The sequence below is a fragment of the Artemia franciscana genome, chromosome 2, assembly GCF_032884065.1.
Source record: "Artemia franciscana chromosome 2, ASM3288406v1, whole genome shotgun sequence".
NCBI lineage: Eukaryota > Metazoa > Arthropoda > Branchiopoda > Anostraca > Artemiidae > Artemia > Artemia franciscana.
The window spans coordinates 9,273,086-9,293,850 of record NC_088864.1 but is presented as its reverse complement, the minus strand read 5'-3'; the positions used below and the strand labels follow the sequence as shown (position 1 = coordinate 9,293,850).

At 34.4% G+C, this 20,765-nt stretch overlaps 1 protein-coding gene across 3 annotated transcripts in view; it reads right to left on the bottom strand.

Moving 5' to 3' along the window:
* The window catches only part of LOC136037098 (protein dopey-1-like), a 109,813-nt gene extending 89,263 nt beyond the window's left edge, over window positions 1-20,550 (bottom strand). For all 3 annotated transcript variants that reach the window (XM_065719556.1, XM_065719565.1, XM_065719575.1), the window contains exons 1-4: window positions 20,446-20,550; window positions 13,716-13,806; window positions 10,371-10,560; window positions 5,583-5,748 (exon numbers count right to left, since the gene is read on the bottom strand). In XM_065719556.1, coding sequence (XP_065575628.1) covers window positions 5,583-5,748; window positions 10,371-10,560; window positions 13,716-13,806; window positions 20,446-20,498 — 500 coding nt within the window. In that variant the 5' untranslated portion in view covers window positions 20,499-20,550. The remainder of the gene's footprint in view (window positions 1-5,582; window positions 5,749-10,370; window positions 10,561-13,715; window positions 13,807-20,445) is intronic.
* Window positions 20,551-20,765: the final 215 nt, after the last annotated feature.

The window sequence follows — 20,765 nt, the reverse complement described above, 5'->3', positions numbered from 1 at the left end:
GGCTCACCACCTCCTAATACCTCGCTCCTTACGCTAAAGTATTTTTAGTAATTTCAACTATTTATTCTACGGTTTTTGTGATTCAGGGGTCATTCTTAATGAATTGGGACAAAATTTAACCTTTAGTGTAAAGAGCGAGGTACTGACGAGGGGGCAAACCCCTTCGTATATGTAATAAAAACATAAGAATACAAAAGTTCTTTACGTAAGCTAATTTATAAGTTACGTATATCTTTTACTTATAAAAAGATTCGTAAAAAATTAAAAGTTCTAGTTGCCTTTTTAATTAACCGAAAATCGGAGGGTTCCTCCCCCGCTCTTTTTTTCTCAAAATCATTCGATCAAAATTATGAGAAAGCCATTTAGCCAAAAAAAAAAATATATACAAATTTCGTTTTAATTATTCCTCTGCGGAGGGCCAAAATCAAAACATGCATTGATTCAAAAACGTTCAGAAATTAAATAAAAAAACAAGTTTTTTAAATGAAAGTAATGAGCAACATTAAAACTTAAAACGAACAGAAATTACTCCGTATATGAAAGGGGCTTTTCCTTCTCAAAGCCCCGCTCTTTACGCTAAAGTTTTTTTTACTGTTTTAAAATGTAGAGTTAAGAGAAAGAGTCAAACTTTAGCGTAAAGAGCGGGGCGTTGAGAAGGAAAAGCCCCTTTCATATACGGAGTAATTTCTGTTCGTTTTAAGTTTTAATGTTGCTCCTTACTTTCATTTAAAAAACTTGTTTTTTTTATTTAATCACATAATAAGTCAAACTTAAAGCAAACAAACTTAAACTACATACTTAGACGTAAGTAAAAAAATAAAAAATAAACATAAAATTACCGTTGGGCAACCTAAAGAAATTCAATAGAATTAGTTTGTTAAATTCATTTGAAAAGACTTAACCTGTTTTACTGAAAACTAAACAGATAGGTTCACAAATTTCTCAAAGGCAGTTCCAATTTTAATAAAAGCTAGTTTTTATAGAAGATTAATAAAACTTTTAACAATAAAAATAAATTTTATTACCCGTCAAAATCAAACAAAAGAGACGGAGTACATGAAAATACAAGAAAAAGATATACAAGACAAATACAAAAATACATAAAATACAAGTTTTAGACACAACGTAATACTCACTAGCACAAAAAGACTGGTTAGATCATAGAGAGAACAAAAACATAATGACATCTACTGGCGAAGGATTTCAAACCCCGGAAGGCTTTTAACATTATTATTGAACTTTGAGTTGGGTGTGTTATATTACAATTCCTAATAAGAAAGGAATTTCGATACCAAAGGGGGAGACGAAGCAGAAATTTGACACACTTAAAGAAAACAGACTAAAATTTACGCTTATTGCACTCGGGAAAAATTCTCTAAAAGGACTCAAATACAAAAAAATGGGGGAGTACAATTGCATTATAAAGGCAAGCTAAAATTTTCCTCCTGAACCTCAACTTATTTGAAACAATTTTACTATATGAAAAACCCATTTGCTTCTTTAGATGCGCGATAAGCAGCCGGTGGTTTGTTTTGGAGTTGAACCGATAGGATGGCCAAGGTAAGTAATGAACTGGACTGGTTTAACGTTTGTATGTCCAAAAGCAATCGTAAAACCTTCGGGGACTGATTTCTAATTAAAAAGTAGGATTTCAGACTTTTCTATGTTAAACGTTAATCCGAGTTGCTTGTAATCATTCTGGAGGATGTAAGTTTTCCTCTATACCAGAAACAGTGTGACTCGAGTTAAATATATCTTTCGCATATAATAGTAACAAAACATGAATACATCACAGGACGTAAGTTGTTTTAAATCTCTCTTGCCTTCGGATTATTGCATTATTAAAAGCAGTAGGCGAAGTTATAGCCCCTTGCCGAGTTCTTTTTTAACCGGGACAACAGGATTACTTTTTAATTTCAAGATCCGGATGCTAATGCGGGAGCTTAAGTTAGGCTTTGAGTTTTACATACATATCTTTTAAAGGAAGAAGGATTCCTTTTTGTACACCATGCTTTCCCATATCCAATATGAACTCATCATGAATCAAAGAGTCGAAGGCATGTTGAACATCTTACGCCGCAAGAGCCAAACTTTGTCCAGTTTTCTCGGCATCAGCGAGAGTAGGTGGCAACAACCCAGCCACCTATTCAACGCATGGCAACAACCCAGACGCGGCTGGAATCCAAACTGTGTGTTCGCACATCATTAATTATCAAAAGCTCAAATATCAAACAAACACAAAGTAGAAATATTTTACAGAAAATTGTCAAAACCGTGATCGGCCTTAAGGCGCTTAATAGCATTCAAAAACACTATATAGAAACCACAAGATCAAAATCAGATGAACTATCTAAAAAAGAATCTAACTCACTCTTATAATAATCCACAAACCACTTTTCAGGGGATGAGAAAACTGTCTCATAATATTCAACCCAAGTAGATTCAGAGATGTCATAATCTGGTATATTATTAAGGCAATTACTCTGTGGCTTTAGCACCGTTTTCCAAAGCTCAATTTGATTACTAAAAACTTTACCGGAATAAACTGAGTGGATTGAGCTCTTTCGATTGACAAGCTCCTTTGCAAGCCGTTTTTTAATCTCCAATCTTAGCTGATTTACAATACCAGACCTAGGAGAACCAGTCTCTCCAAATTTTCAACCAAAATTTTGCCTTATCGCACGCTTCACAAAGTGCAGTGTTTTTTACCACACGTTAATTTCCCTCCCACTTTTAATGAGCTTAATAGGAACAGCCGCAAGTTCAGCAATATGCAAAGAATAGATCAATTCGGCACAGTATACATTTAGCTTAACTTGCGTATCAACTGATTCTGCACGAGCAGACTTACAAAGTAGAACATAGGGCACGCAGATTTTGTCCAAGATTACATCATACGACTCATTGAATTTTTGAACATTAACCCTAGACCAATCCATTTACTTAATCCACCTGCTATCCAACTTGGCACTGTCCGTACCTTGCGGTAACTGAGTCCGTGGGAAATATGTTAGAAACATAAGTGGGAGATCGTAAGACGTGAAGTTATTATCCATAACCAGCATGGAAGGAATATTAACAGATTGGCTTGCTACAACATGGTCCAAGTTGGACGTACTTTCAGAGTTATGAATGCATGTATATTTTTCATTTTTGGCTCTAACGCATAGATCATCACTCATAATACCGAGTAAAACACTTCTGCGACTTGACGCACGTGGTCGTCAATATCCCAGGTTGTAGTTGAAGTCACCTGCAATAATACAATGAAGCTTTCCTTGAAGAGCTTTTTCCAGCCCAGGCATTTAGAAAGTTTAGACACACTAATTGTGAAGCAACATTCCGAATTGCCGTTTGGATTCGGAGTAATCCTTCAAATTCAAAAGTTCAGAGCTTAGGTTTGATCGAACGTACATTACTGAACCGCCTGAAAGACTACCATAGTCTTTTGTTTGCTTCGCAGGTACAGAATATACATTACGAAATGGTGGGAAATCCAGCAAGTTTATGCCCTGCTCAATAGTAAAATGCTCTTGCATACATAATTTGTCGCACTCAAGAAGAAAATCAAGGATGAAAGTGGATCAGTTTGTAAAGTTCCCATTGATATACCAAGATATCAGACTATGTGATGTCCGGAGCTGCTCGGTCATAACCTAGCAGAGGTCGGCTTCTATTTAGCGACGGGACAATTTACACTATAGCATTTGTGACCGTTTTTCTTACATACTACATAAAATATAGAACCAGTGTATGGACTGGATTTGCTGGACGCGTGGTCAGTTACTCCACAGCGACCACAAGTGGCGATGATTCCTATTGGCCGCAAGATGGCCTTCGGCGTGACAAGAGAGGCATCTTCTTGGCAAATACTTGTCAACAGGAAGTGCTTCGTAATCAATTTTGGTTTCGTGTTTTAGGAAGGAGTCTAAGTGAGCACGGGTATCGAAGTAAACTTTGTAAGAACATGAGCTTCCGATCCTGACTGCTTCGCCAGCTGTGGGAATTTAGCTGCAACACATCTTGTTCCTCCATTTCAAGGGGAATTCTTTTTACTTTTGTGAATAATACCCATATCTCAATCTTTACCCATACCTGAGAGAAACTTACCTGTGGAGTAAATGAAATTGACAAATACGAAACATGAATATATGTGGTCTTTTGGGGAGAAGGGGTGGATCCGTGGACCTTTGTTACCCGAGTTTCGACTCAGTTTTCTGTACCCATCAATAAAAATAACATCGTGTGTAGGTGAGTAGTATTAAGAATTGTTGAGGATATTCCCTGTGATTTAGCAGGTTGAAAAGAACACAGGTCTAAAAGGCTGAAAGATTAGAATTAACGATGATACGGCGTGAATTTTACTCAAAGTGACCAAAAAAACAATCGATTAAAATATTCAGATTTTTCTTCTTTTTTCTTGTCTTCTTCTGAATAAAAGGCTTGACACCACCAACCTATGACACATTCCTTAAGCAACCTAACTTATAAAAACAACAAGATAATATAAAAAAAGCCCAATATATTTTGAAAAGGAATGAAGTCCCAGAGCCTTCCTTTCGGTATTTTTTACCTTTTGAATAAGAACAATGTAAATTAAAGAGGTTTCATAGTACCACACCTAAAGAAAAAAAGACACCCACATTTTTTTTCCCCATGGGTCAATCCTAAAAATTTTCCTGACGATTTAACGTTTGAAATTTTTTTTTCAAGCAATATTTGAGTTTTATTATTTGATCTTTCATATATATATATATACTGAATTTTATGATTCGGAACATAAATCTAAGATTATTATTAAGTCCTTGGCGGTAGTTCAGAAATAATTTAAACGAACAAACCCAGTAACTTAGGGTCATACTGTTACTTCACAACTCCAAAATGTATATAATTGCATCAAAATTCAGCAAAAATTCCGCCAACAGGGGATATTTTTTTTTATTTCATTAGTAAATTCGTGGAAACTAGGAATAATCCAGTCAATAACATAACAAAGAATGGATAAAAACGTTAATTTCAGCTTCACCTCGGCACCCCAAACACCTGAGGCCAACACTACAACATATCTTCCTCTCCGAGTCCATCTTATCAATGTTTTGTACTTTAATCCTTTCCCTGAAATTACCACTTTCCTTAAATAGTTTCTTACGAACTCTTCTGATCCCGTCCCATTATGGCCTGCTTTTCGTTTTCGTCTGACCGAGTTAGATTCCTCAGAATCCCAATTATTTCCCAGAAACCATAACATATATAACCACATCTTTCATCTTAAAAAAAACTCAGTTATTCTTTGCAAATTTTAAAGTATGCTAATGAAAAATTTAAACTTTTCAACCATTTATTTCGCCAAGCGCAGCTTGTTGGCTTCTATGACCACTCGTCTGGTTTGATCCATCCAACATGTAGCAATTGACAGCAAAAACCATTGACATGCTAGTATAAACCATAGGTGAAGAATTATTATTTCACGGGGTCAAATACTAACAACTAATTATTATGTTTCCCAATAATTGTGTCAAAAACATCAATAACAATTATGGTAATTAGGAAGAAAGAAAACATTTAATTTCGGTTAAACTTACCGGTCAAAATGTTCAGAGTTTTCTTCAAGCGCAGGAAGAGTTCCAGCTAATAACCCTGGCAACCCTGGTTTAAGAGCATGTCCAAGTGGTACAAAATGAACTTCATACAGATGTAACAAGGAGGGGCGAACACTTGTTGCAGCTAACGGAAGAAGGGGAAATATACCTGGAATTTATGAAAGACGCGTATACACATGATGAGAATAAATGAAACAAATATATGTAACCTGTAACTTAGGAAACGAGAGACAACAGAATAAATGAGAAATTATCGAGGCACAAATCAGCCAAACCCTCTCCACACACGGATTTTGATACTATTTTAACATGTTCTTTTCGCAATGGTCTCGATTAGGTACTTTTGCTTAACCACTACGTATATTCTAGTGAAGCAGTACTTTAAGTTGAATCTCACCTAAGTAATGAATACTTTAACAAGGCACGTGCGCAGGTTGAGCACCAAGCCTTTCCCCTCTCGCCAATTTTCAAAAAAATTTCAATTTTCCAAAAAATCGCCAACAGTTTCTATAGTTCATTATTTTTCTACGTAATTACAAAATATTTTCAAGATTTTTCAAAAACTCGCCAAATTTTTCTATGATTTATTATTTTTTCGTTTCATTAGGCTATCCAAGGTTTTGTAATTTTGGTCCCCCCCTCTCGTCGCAAAAACAAACTAGGCAAGCTGTTTCTCCACTCCAATCAGTACAAAACTTCATCCTTTAGGCCTTCTCACTAATTTCAAATTTCCTTCAAGTCCCTTCATTTGAAGTTTCTTCACCCCGTTTTAGGAAGACCTACTTTTCGTTTGATCCCAGATGGATAAAGCCCAATTTATGGCAATCTATCATCATTCATCTATAAAATATAACCAACACCACTTGAACCTTTCTTTGACCATAGCCTTAGAAGATGGGATAGAATCACATTTTTTGCACAAATTACTGTTTGGTATACGGCCGGTCAAGCAAACACCAAAGATTATCCTAACAAGATTCCTCCTTGCAATCTCTAGCTTATCTTTATTAAGCTTTCGAAGTGCCTACGTTTCAGAGACATACTTAACCACTATCACGCCTTGGCTTCCAATATTCTAACTGAAGTTCAAGGACTTAAATTACTATTCTTCCAAACGATCTTAAACAGTGAAAAATTACTTTGGCTATTCTATTTAATACGTATTCACAGGTCATATCATCTTGGCTAATAGTGGTACGCAGTTCGTCAAGTAAACTACCTACTTTACTTATGGTATACCCTATTTGGTACGTGTTCACTGCTCACATAATCTTTATTAATAGTGTTGCCCAGTTTATCAAGAGAACTACCCACTTTATTAATAGTGCTTGACAGGTAAGTAAAACTATTCATCTGATCGATTCCCTCGCAACTCCAACACCGCCTCTTCATCCTCATTTAATCGTAATCTAAACAACTTGAACATCTTAGCAGTTATTTTTTTTTAATATTCTCGAACCTTGAACTAAAAAAACCTCCAAAACCTAATTTATTTCGCTTACATTTTTATTTGTGACACTCGAGTCATCTTCATATTTTATTTCTAGGAGAGTTTCGTCTTTTCATTTAATACCATATTCTTTCATCATCTTTGCCGCGTTCTTTCAAACAATGTCCATCAAAATATCTATACAAGCAGGGATAGGACACAACCTTGCTTAACTCCTGACTATACAAAGATTCAGCTACTGGCCTCATTTCCTAACTTAGCCGCAGCAATAATATTCTTGTAGACAGCAATAACCAAATTATACTTATCTGATAAACTCTACGACGATAGGGACATTCACTAGAGTTCCCTTGTAAATTTCCCCTGTTCATAATTTATAAAACCGAGGACTAAAGGGGTCTGATGGTTCAACCCCTTGTAAATTCCAGTTAGATACTTCTGTCAACACCTCCTCTCCCATTGCTAAAACCAAGCTATTCCTCTCTTAAAAATCAATTAAAGTCTCTTAGTTTTGCAAGTACCATTGCCTACAAAACTGTAACAGTCTATTACCATTACTATTTCCTTCCCCCACAACAAATTTTCCTGCTCTAGGATACCATCTATCCCTATTTTTACCCACCTCGACATACAAGTCTCACAACAAAATATTGTATTTCTACCTGGGATTTTGTATCTTTGTTACTGTGATAGCATTTAAAATTCCTCAGTCATTACTGTCTCCGTCAATCAATTTTATAAGTGAATTTTATAATACAATTTCTAACTTAAATTTTATTTTGAACATCTTCCCGGCCAAAGAAAGACTTGAAAGTAGGACTCATTCATCAGGAGCTAAATTTCCTGACTACATACCTCATCCTTCTTACATCAATACATAAATTTTATTTCACCCAATTTTATGTTTCCCAGCCCTAGAGATGAATTTCTGAAATTCCTCACAAGCAGGGATCAAAACGTCTGATTTCGTTAGCATTAAGTATTATCACGATAGTTGTCTTTCAACATTGTAACGTTCCACGTTACACTTTTATATTATTTAAATTATTGAAGTTATTATGTCCCACTTTTATATTTAAATCATTGAAAATATTGTGAACCCCAAGATTCCATTCAGGGGCTAATAAATACACATCAAGCTTACACAAAGCACTTAAGCTCCAAAATGGAGATTTTATGCAAGCTAATCTTGGCTAGGTATATATCACTTGGCTTTCCAAACTTATCAAAAATATTCGACATACTGCAGAAGCAATCTCAGGTCTATAGTATTCGATCGTTACATATTCAAGTTCGGCAAAATTAAAGTAAAACTCAGAAAACTATTAATTCACGAATATGAGTTTATTTCTACCATTTCTAATTACATGATTAATATTTCTCCGAGTATCTGTAGATTGTCTCTACATATCCTGACGACATTAGGCTCGGTATAAAAATTTGGAGCTACATCGGAATTATGAGTTTCGGCAGTTGGAGCTTTGTGGTTTCCAATTCGTCATAGGCTTCTCCCTCCGTCCCTGTCCCTGAAGGGGTACAGTGCAAGACTGTATGTCAGAAGACTATGACTATGCTAGGGAGAGCCACTTGTCAATATCAACCAGCAACGTTGTTTGTAGTCACTGTTCTGGGTAGGCAAACTCATCTAAGGTTCACGCCAGCGCCACTATATGGCTGCAGAGATAGGGTCCCCTTCAGGGACATGGATGGAGGAAGAAGTCAATGAGGAATTGGAAACCCCAAAGCTCCAACTGCCAAATCTCATAACTCCGAAGTAGCTCAAATTTTTATACCCAGCCTAATGTCGTCGGGAGATGTAGAAAGAATCTACAAATACTATGACAAATACTAATAATGTATTTAGAAATGCTAGAAATAAACTCGTATTGTCAACATGTGATAATAGTATAATGAATATTAAAGGACCATTTCGTAATTATAATAATGACAACACAAGCCATAAATATACCAATGAATAAAAAAGTAAAACTAACTGGAGAAAAAGAATCTCAATGATGAAAGATGTAGGGACTTTTGTTTAAGTTTTTGGCAATTCCTGGCATTTGATTTTCCCTCTAGCTTCATTTATTTCATATCAAATTTGAAGAATATAACTTAATATGATTTCTTACATAAGCCTGCCTGAAAATCTTATAATTCTTTTGCAGTTTTGTTTCAGGTTTTTCTGATGTTAATTAGTAGTATTCCAATACAGTCTTGGCGCTACCCTGGGGCCAGTTCCACATATCGTTATTTTTCACCAAAAAACTTTAGTAATTCCTTTCAATTAATGTCTCATACTTCATATCGAATTCAATTCGACAATGACTTACAACTTTTTAAAATTCTTTTTTTTTTACTTCCAAAAATTTGATCTTTGAATACAAGCAATTTCCTGTCGAGACACTTTTTTGACAAAAGAAAGTATAGGTGACAGGCAAAATTGTGGTACTGGCACAGAATTGGAATACAGCTAATTCGCTTCTAATTTTGTGCACTTGTGGTAAATAATATGACGACGCTGGATCAACAATATTGTTGGTTTTAGTATCAACAGAGAACTCGGCGGGTGGTACAACAAAAGAAGCTAATGGAAATTTCTCTTAAGTCTTACAGACAATAAATTATTGATAGTTATACTATTTTGTTTTAATATTAGACTGAAGGGCGCACAGCATGGTGCCATTTTAATTAGCTAAAGACCATGTTATTTTTCATCTTTATGTTTATTTGATGGGAAAGATAAATCGGTCATTCGAAGTTCGGAGCAGTTGTCTTTAAATTAACCATTCAATAAATAATTTAATCGTAAATGAAGAGCTGCTGAGCAATCTCGAAGTTGACCCGTCTGGTTCACTAGATGAGGCCACAATCAGTATAAAAGACAGAAATGGACCATATACCCAGAACCAAGAGTCCAGAGCCTGAAAGTTCACATTCAAGGAGCCTTCATTTGGCTATCTAGAAGAGATAGCCAAATTATTTGGCTATCACTAGATGAGGTCATAATCAGCCTAAAAGACGGAAATGAGCCAATTACCCAGAACCAAGAGTCCAGAGCCTGAAGGATCACAGTCAAGTAGTCTTCATTTGGCTATCTAAATGAGATAGCCAAATTATTTGGCTATCCCTAGATGAGGCCACAATCAGTATAAAAGACAGAAACGGGCCATGTACCCAGAACCAAGAGTCAAGAGCCTGAAGGTCTACAATCAGGGAGCCTTTATCTGGCTATCTATGACAAATGCAGGTGAATATGGAAGAATCCTGACATTTCAGGGGATGGACTTGATAAAAAGCGATTGAAAACTTTCACTAACCTGAACTGTAAATGAACAGCTGCTGAGCCAAACGAGCTGATCCAATCATTTTGAAAATAGTGTCATAAGTTTCTATTGCTTTTAAATGGACACCACTTGGCAAATTTGGATGCATACATTGCGCCAAACGCTTCCCCACCAAGACACGCCTCGGAATTACATGATACTTCGCACCATGGGTTGATAGAACCTAAAGAAACAATATTAGAGACAACAGGTAATGGAAATACAGAACAGGGCATAAAACCTTGAACAAATATTTTTGGCAGGGTATTTGCACAAATACTTACCTAACTAAGATACTTTGTCAGTCTTCAAATGAAAGCTAACAATATCTCAGAAGGATATATTTGTATAATTAGTTTATTTAGTGATATATGTCACATAGCCTACTAAATATCTGATATAAAATTTTTTGTACATTTAGTATTTTATATTTGGTACCTAAACCAGAAGTAGAAAACTATCTGACAACACAAATATTAATCCTAAACCGACGTGGTGTTTTTTCTAAGAAGTCCCGAGCTTCCGCTCAGACCAGAGCTACTGACATTCGGAAGATGAATGCATGAAACATTACCCAACAGCCGTCGGTTTCGAAAAACTTGAAGATGAAAAAAAAAGTGATTAGTCTCTAGAAGCAATAATTGAGCCCCTTTTGAGAGCGGGAAATAATTTTATCATTTCAAAGTCGGCAGTGATCTACATTACAAGAAATCTTAAACGCAAAATGCACCGGGTCTTGTTGTTATTTGTCCTTTCCATTTGCATTAAGGTTCAGAGTTTCATTTTGTTCATTTTATGCTTATTTACCAGAGGTGTGCTGACAGCGAGATGGTTCCTCAGTGATTTTCTGCTGGTATTGCATCCAAGATAATGAAAAAGGGTAGAGACTTAAATCATTGTAACGGGTACAGCCTAATTCTTCCTCAGACCCCCGAGAAATACAGGCTCTACAACTGGCAATTTGGTTTTCATCAAAACATGATTTATGCATTTTCTCACAGATGACTAAAGAAAATAATTGAAAAAAGTGCAAGATTTGAGTTCTTTCCTATTTATTTGTATCATAGATGTGTCAGCTGCTTTTGACTCGGCAGTAAAATCTCTGGCTTTATTTGAAATACTTGACGTTAATACTTATATAGTAGCACTCTTGTATCATTGGTAATCGTCAAGCTTCGTGAGAATTCAGATCACTCATGGCAAATTTCGTGATCCTATAAGGCTTATTTATGCTCTTAGCAAAGGTTTGTCCTGAGTCCTATACTATTTAATACTCTGGCATCAGCTGTAACAATGAATAATCTAGGAGGATTTAGCATTGATCTTTGCTACTTTACTTTTCTTTGCTATGCAGATTATTTGTTGATGTTAAGTTGCAAACTTGTATTGATACAAAAGAATAACCTACTGAATATCTATTAGAAAGACATAAAAGTATTGGTCTTAGTGTTAATTCTCAGAAGACTGTTCCTAGAATTCAATGTCACGGCGTCTACAGATATAGGTAAATCATCAAAGTATTTTTTGTTGAGTAAACTCAAGTCTTCCTGACTGATTCAATGAACTAAATAGGTACAACCTATTATCAAAATAATAGAAGCACCCCTCAGTTTACATTTGAAAGTATTATATAGAGTAGCTACAAAAACTTTTGTTTCAAAAATACCCTGAATTGAAATATCTTGGCAAAATTATATTAAGCTTTAGCCCCTTCCCTCTTTACGTATCCCCTTTATGGGATTGATTAGCCCAAACTAATACGTATAAGATTCAGTCTGTTTGCTGCAAATAGCCTACTTGGAATTTCTGCTATGATACCCACTTCACGAGAGAAACACTTATATTCTAGGTTTGCACAATATGGTAGGCCCAGTTCAACATCATCTTTTTTTCTACACCTCAAAAAGAGCAATTGTAAATATGCAGGTATTTTTACCTCAGCTTGTAAGAGTGCAAGTGATGTAATGACAAATTTATTAGTGTATTTTTCTATTTAATTGTGAATTGCTTTCCTTTCTACTTATTTTATGCACCACTTTTCGTCTTTCTTTGCATAAGCAGGCACTAATAAATTATTATTATTATATATCTAGTATGATCTATGTTTAACAGTTTTGTCAAACTAGAAATTACCCCACTCACAAACAGAATGATGCACCCAAAAGAAGCTGATTATTTTTCTTACTTCCTTTTCCTCCTTTGTAAATCGAAGTCCTTCTTCTACATTACCTTAGGAAGTTAGCAGTGAAGAAACCTGCGACACTAGAGACTACTGTTTAGATTCTTTTTTTAGCCCTACTCCTTTCATAAACCCCTTGACTGCTGATAGTAAAATCAACAGATTTTTCCTGGGGAATAACTTATAAAAATAAACCTTTGGGGTCAACTCCTTCACCCAGAGAACTTTTGTAAAATTACTTTTCCAGAAATTTTTGTCACTAACTTGATGTGTTCAAAACCCTAACAGTTTACTTGCTGACTGACACACAATTGGTCATAAAGTGTGAATTCGAAGTTTATACCTGGCTTGGATTTATTATAACCTTATCATGCAAAACCGTTAGTTGATTAGCCCCAAAAGCAGTAAGCTGATGTTCGCCACTTATGATAGTAAAAATATAATACACTGCACATACAGATTAAAACAAAACTGCTTTCAATTCGAATTCACAGAGATGTAGAAAGTTGCAAACTCCACGAAACATTACTGTAAAAAGCACTAGTTGTTCAACTGATTTGAAAATTTTCTAAACTGTAGTCAGTTACAACTTCATACTGAACGATATGGTTTGAGTTCTCTCTCTAGAGAAGCTTTTTAATAGAAAAGTGACAGAAAAATTTAAATTTTTCTAGCATAACAAGGTTCCTTAGCATAAAAAGTCCACAAATAGTAGGAGTTCCTTCTTTACAGCTGCATATTTTATAAATGTATCACAGCTGCGTATTTTACAAATACAGTAAAATTTTCTTTGGCCCCTATCCAGATTTGGGGCAAAAATTATCCTAAAGATTCTGTGCTGGGCATCCATCTTAATCAAGTAACTATAGGTCGCACAAATAGTTGAAATGTCCTGGTGAACAAGTAATAGGGTTGGCTATGCCTCACTTATTTTGCGCTTATGTAGGGATGGTAAGCAGTTATTAACCTAAAACATTTTTTCACTTTTTCAAAACAATAATGAAGGAAAGAGCTTTGCAAGTTCCAGCTAGTTTTCAATACTGGAGAAAACAGTGACACATTTAGAAAGCTTTCTATTACTGATAATTAATAACTCATTGGGATTGGAAAATATTAGACTTAACCTGGTAGCATTATAGGGTTGGAATATTCTACGTTACCTTGTTTAGTTTGCCTAAGGAAGCAATCAAATCTTGCCATTCACTTGTGCTTTCAAATTGCTTCAAGATTTTGTCAACAGCAGCAACAAAGCTAGAAAAATACAAATTCGTACAATTTGAACATATGTGTGAATTCTGCATAACCTCTGCTTTTTATGACTGTGTAGGTCATGGGGTTTTTAACATTATAATTATCTGAGACACTCAAAATATTTCCAAAATAATACAGTAAGTAAAAATTGTTTTCTTGATAGTTTAATATTCTTAACATTAGCCAGTTTTGTTAAAAAATGAATAAAAAAACAAGTTTTTTTTTTAATTGAAAGTAAGAAGCAACACTAAAACTTAAAACGAACAGAAATTATTTCATATATAAAAGGGGCTGTCCCCTCCTCAACACCCCGCTCTTTATGCTAAAGTTTGATTTTTTCTCACAACTCTACTTTTTAAAGCAGTAAAAACTTTAGCGTAAAGGGCGGGGCGTTGATGAAGGGACAGCCCATTTCATATATGGAATAATTTCTGTTCGTTTTAAGTTTTAATGTTGCTCCTTACTTTCAGTTAAAAAGAAATTGTTTTTTATTTAATTTCTGAACGTTTTTGAATTAATACAGGTTTTGAATTTGGCTCACCATACACAAATAATTAAAACAAAATTTGCATATTAATTTCGCCTTTTTTAACTAATAATAAGCTTATAATAACCTATAATAACCATTTCATTCCCAAAATGCAATTTTCTCAGATTTTTCTTTTGGTTGTTATTATGTATATGTGGGAGTTGCCCCCTCCTCAGTACCTCTCTCTTTACGCTTAAGTCTTTTTGAATTTGTAAAAAGCTTATTATTCTAATTGAACGGTCCTTGTGTGTCAAGCCATTCTTAAATAATTGGAATAAAAAGTCATACATTAGCGTAAAGAGTGAGGTACTGAGAAGGGAGCAACCCTTTTATATATATAATAATTTCTGTTCTTTTTAAGTTTTAATGTTGTTCCTTACTTTTAGTTGGAAAAACCATGTTTTTTTTTATTTAATAACAACCACAGGCCAAAGATATACACTATCTTTGGTGTATCATCACATAAAAATCATAGTCATGAAGCTAAAGATAAAATTAAATGCTAAGATTGGCCAAAAGACAACAGAAACAAATTATTGTTTATATTGCCCATTATGAGGGTAAACTCCCTCATATATGTAATATGAGGGGGTTTGTCCCCTCTCAATACCTTGCTTTTTACGCTAAAGTTCGAATTCTGTTCCAATTCTTTAAGAATGACACCTGAATCACAAAGGCAGTTTAATTAGAATAAATATTTTTTTGAAATTACTAAAGATACTTTAGCATAAATAGCAAGGTGTTGAGGAGGGGACAAAACCCCCTCATATGCATGATAATTTCTGTTTGTTTTAAGTTTTGATGTTGCTCCTTACTTTCAGTTAAAAAACTTGTTTTTTAGTATAATTTCTGATTGTTTTTTAAATGATGCTGGAAAATCCAGCACCCCCTTCATGGAAATTCTCTTCTCCCATGAAAAATTTCTCCACGGAAATATATTCCCATGTAAAGTCAATTTGAAAAATAAGAATCAAAATGGGATGCAATTTAAATGGTAATAATTACTATGTTGTGAGAGAACACTATATGGTACATTCCTTTCTTTTCTTGTTTGATTTCTGTCCAATACATAACCCTGGCCCATAACACAGCACTCCTTACAAACATGGCAGTTGCTACCATTGCAATCTATCCCCTGCCCCTTAAATGCCTAGAAATAACCTAGGGCTATATACAAAAGAAATAGCTTTTGTTACATTATTTTGCATTTGAACCAACTGTTGATGAAAAGTGAGTAGAATACAATGCAAAAAAAACAGCAAAACTTTTGTACATTGTTCAGGCTTATATCCAGGCACTGAGGGGAAGTGGGATGGATACAATTGTAATGGCAGCAGTTTTAATATTAAAACACAATTAAACTGGGGACAAAATGGTTTACTTCTTTTTTTTGCTATTTAGCCTATGTACTAAAACCAACTTATTACCAGGCATAGACTGTTGCTGATTTTGGATAAACTGTGTTATATAAAAGTGAATCTAGTTGTATAGAACTTGTAGCAATGAACTCCTAACTTATACTCAGTGGCATAATTTTGTCAAAATCCTGGGAGGGGTAATGTTCTAGCTGTTTTTTCCCAAATCAGGAGAGAATGACAATGAAAACTGAAAAATCAGCCTTATAGTTTCATAAACACAAAGATATACTAAAGAAAACTGACTCATTTCTGTGGATGCTTGAATTATGCAGGCTTATCTTAGTTTTGAAGAAACAAAATTCTCAAAGAAACCAAATTTCACCTGGTCTGGGGGGGGGCATACTGGGCTCTGAGAGGGACAATTTCCTCTTCAGCCCCATAGCAAATTACGCCCCTGCCTATATTACGCTCTCGGAAGGTCTTTTGATCAAAATTATAGTATAAGAAAAACAAGAAACCACAAGAATTTCACACCCCTACCCATTCCCATCTAATACTCATTCTAAAAACAAGAATTACTATCATTGAAATAGTATTTCACCCCCTTCAAATGCCTAGTGGGAGCAGTTCATAAAAACATGTGAGGAGGGGGCAATTCTTTTATAAAAACAAAAAAAAAGGTATTTTCAACATTGAGAGGAGGGGCTTTTTTATCTTTTTAATAAGATGAGGGTTAATTTATGCTAGAATCTAGGACAAAGATTAGACAGAAAAAAAGCATAAGTTTGGAGTTTTATCCAGTAGTTGGTTAAGTAGAAGGTGAGCTTTTTGAGCTCAAAATTACCTTGATTTGCAATTTGGAATGATATGAAGGTACTGGATCTATTTTGCTCTGTGTCAATGATGGCAATGTAATGTAATGTCACTGTGTCAAGGGCAAATACCACTGCCAAAATATTTTTATACTCTTTTCAAATGCATTAATGCTTCCATTATGAATTTTATTTATAATACTCTCTTCACAAAACACACAAGTTAGCAATTAAGAATTAGCATTCACAAAAACTTTCTAAACATACTGTGAAGACACAAATATGGCAAAACTATTTTGCTGAACATGAAAATAATGACTAGAACAGTCTTCAAGACAAAACAGTGACTGCACCCACAGCTGCATTCTTTAAGTCCAGACTTGACAAAGAATGGAACAACAAGCTGTGGAAATACAAGTGGGACTGTTTGTCCTATTCAGCTGCCCACTGATTATTGATGTATTTTTCATTAGAGTGTGTTGCTAGGAGGTTAGTGTGGCTTGTTATTCCCAACCACTTTACACACTATGTAAATTTGCTTTTGTGCAGTGGTGTCAGCTCTTAACCACTGGAGAATCGTTCTTGTGAATCAGACCTACCGTACCTCATGGTCACTGTTACCAAGTGGGCTTAAATTGCATCTCTCTAGCAAATCTCTCTTAAAGCATGACACTGGGCCCTTGACTTAGTGACATTACATTTCCATCATTGACGCAGAGTAAAACAGATCCAGTATGGACCTTAATATGTTTCCAAATTTTGAATTAAGGTAATTTTGAGCTAAAAAAGGGAGTCTTATAGAGAGACTTCAGTTTAAAGTTCTAGTGTGATTTGAAGATAAAAACGGACAAAATGTCACAGCAAGGTACCAATTAACTGATTAAATAGAGTAAAAGCATGATTGAGCTCTTCTGCTACCATAATTTAAAGTTTCAGTTTATTCAGAATTATTCTTCTGTTTTGGAAATTTAGCTCTAGAATGGGTAAATTTTTATTTTGTTCAATTACCTAGCTAGGTAGAAGGTGAACACACACCCCCAGATGAATTTTTATGCTATTTCTACATATAATAATTACCTCCTTCAGAGATTTCACCTCTATCCCTTAATGTTACCCTTAAAGAGATGGTTTTTTCCTTAGTAGAAAATGATTTCCAGGAATTTTGAAAATTACCTTAAAAACATCACAGATATTTACTTATCTCATTTCTGAAAGTATATAGCTTTATTTCTCCTTCCTTCTTGATTGATAACTGTACAGTCCAAGAAAAGATTCATGCTTTTAAAAAAAAAAGGTAAATTTTCTGATTAACTAAATATTAAGATAGCTAAGAAATAGACACATCTTTAGAATCAGAATTACATTCTAAATCAAGACATAACAATCATATGCATGGTCAATGAACTTTACCACCCCACCCCCCTTTAACAGCCAAACACAGGCACAAATTATAAATATGCACTGAATTTTCTACATCTCCCTCTTTTCTTCAAATTGATTTGATCATTTATAAAAAAGGAAAATTCAGTGCATATGCACAATTCATGCTATATATATGACCATTATTGGTTATTAAAGTTCATTTGTAACACAAATGAATATTATACTCAATTCAATTCAATTTGTTTCTAACCCATCAACAAAACAAAAGAGGGTTTGTAGCTCTAGTGACAGAGTAAGACAAAAAAAAAGAGAAAATAAACAACCAATGAAAAGAGAGATTACAATCAACAAACATAAACATAACTACATACTATATGAAGAGGGAAGACCACTGGTGGTTGAGTTTTCTAGCAGAGGATTTGAAATCTTCCACTCTTTTATCAATAATGTTTGCAGGCAAATCAATTTAAATTTTTGTACCAGAGAAGAATTACTGGTCTAAAGAGGCAGATGCAGCAGATACTTGGCATATTTAAAATAGATTTGGTTAATATTTTTTTTTATTTGAAGAGAAAAAAATTTCAAATGGGAGAAATAGCAAGAAGGTGTGAAACAGTTAGACTGTTCTAAGGTTTGGAAAGGTGAAACTGACTAAGATTTGTGATATTAGATGCAAGCAAAGCATATGCAATTCAAATCTTTTTAGCAAGATTTTGAATTTCAACCTTAATGGTTTCTTTAATACTTCTTCTGATGGGCATACCAAAATAAATAAGGCTATCAGAAAGCAGAATAAATGTTTCAGAAAGTTCAAGTTGCATGTCAGAGTTACCCTTAAGATTGAAAGCATTTGCTACAGTTTTATCAACATTAAAATTCAGACTGATTTGCTGATATTGACACTGGAGTTTAGAAAAAGTTCTCTTACTTCCCAAAAAGTTGCAACTTAGATTCAAAATATCATCAGCATGGATTCAGGACAAAATTCTGGTTCTAAAGGTATGTCTATTCATTAGCTATCTTAATATTCATTTAATCATAAAATATATCAAAGATAGCATGAATATTTTATGGCAGGCTGTACATTTATCAATCAGAGAGAGGGGGGGCAGGTTAAGTGAAGCAATGCACTTATATTCTTGATGCAAGGTAGACTACTTAGTAGCTAATCATCCCTTCAGCAGTTAATTCACTGTAAAATTTCTATAATACAACCAGAAAAGTGAATTGTTTCACCATAGGATTTGTTTAATTTTTTGCAATTTCATTTTTGTATATTATATACTCCTTGATAGGATTTGTAATTTTTTGCAATTTCATTTTTATATATTATATACTCCTTGATTTCAAAGGTTATAAATAAATAAAACTAACAACTTTAAACGAACTGACAGTCAACAGTAGAACTAAGTCTCAGATATACTTTAAGCAAAACTTAAAAAATGCTGCAAAATTTTGGATAACGTGTCTTAAAATAAGATTAAACTGCAGTATCTAAATTGTAAATATAATACATCAAGGGTATATTTAATCTAAGGCAAGTGTTGCAAAACAGAATAACTCTATTTAAATAGGTTATGATGTAGTTGTAAGTGTAACTTTGGGCTAGGTAAAAATGTTGGTAAAAAATTCAATAGATTGTAGCCAACCAATCCCAACTAGTCTAGTTCTAACCATTAGCTAATCTAAACTAAAGCTGCTATAGCCTACATCATACCAGATGGATATGATGTTGACAACATAATTTAGCTAAAATGAAAGTAAATACATCACCTGTTGCCTTTTTTATGCTCTTTCATAATTAAATAATTGCTCCTGGGTGAAATTCTATTGTCAGCCCTTAATGGGGCCCCAAAAGGTAAAACAGTCCACAATAACCAATAGTTTAAAAACACGTTGCTAAAAAAACTGTCTAGTGTGAAAAAATGCACTTGCAGTTGTTTCAAGAATCTTAGGCTATTTGTTATTCTCTTGAGTTTTAACAGTAAAATGCAGAATAATTGTACCTGACACATTAGGCATGCAGACCCATTATACTTAACCCCCACCCCCTAATGTACAAATAAATAGCCCATATTTGTTTCTAAAGTAGGCTATTATATTTTATCTTAGGCTACTTAGGTATTTTTCATTGAGATTGAGCATTAGAAAAACATATTTGAAAATATTAGTTAGGGCATATATTATACAAGTACCTTCAATAATTCTACACTCAGAACATCTAAGTAATGTGAGGTTGCTTGATGTTGCCTACCACCTTATCTTGCTGGCAAATGCAATTTAAGGTAAGGTAATTTTACCTTAATTTAGCAGTTTTGCAGTGGTGGTTCTATGCCTAGGCAGGAGGGAAAGCTGCTCCCCCCTAGTTTTCTGACATCAAATTCCTTTTATTTTATATTTTACACTCTTATTAAGGTACCTTGCCCCTCCCTTCAGATTATAAGGTCTAAAACTGCTACTATAGCCTAGTAAAACTACCCTAGCCCTATCTCTTCTGCATAGAAAACCTGCTGACACATAATATTTATCAATAGATTTCCTAAGCTATGTGTCTTACTTTCTGTAGCCTGGATCAATTGGAGCTTCTAAGTCTTCAAATATTTTACTCATTTTAAAATAAATTATTGCACGTCGTTTACATTTGAAAATATTGTGCTTCACTGTCACATCTTAAAACCTATGTTTTAGAGCGAAAAGAAATTTAGCTATGACATTGAGCTAAAAACTGCTTTGGAAATTCCAAGTAATGCTAGGCTCACACACATAGATTTTGGAAAAATCCTTTAAGGATTTGGTCATAATGGCCAAATACTTAAACCGTTTCCAAGGGCGAAAGGATTTTACGCTTGAAATTTTTTCAAGCGGTGAGCCGAAATC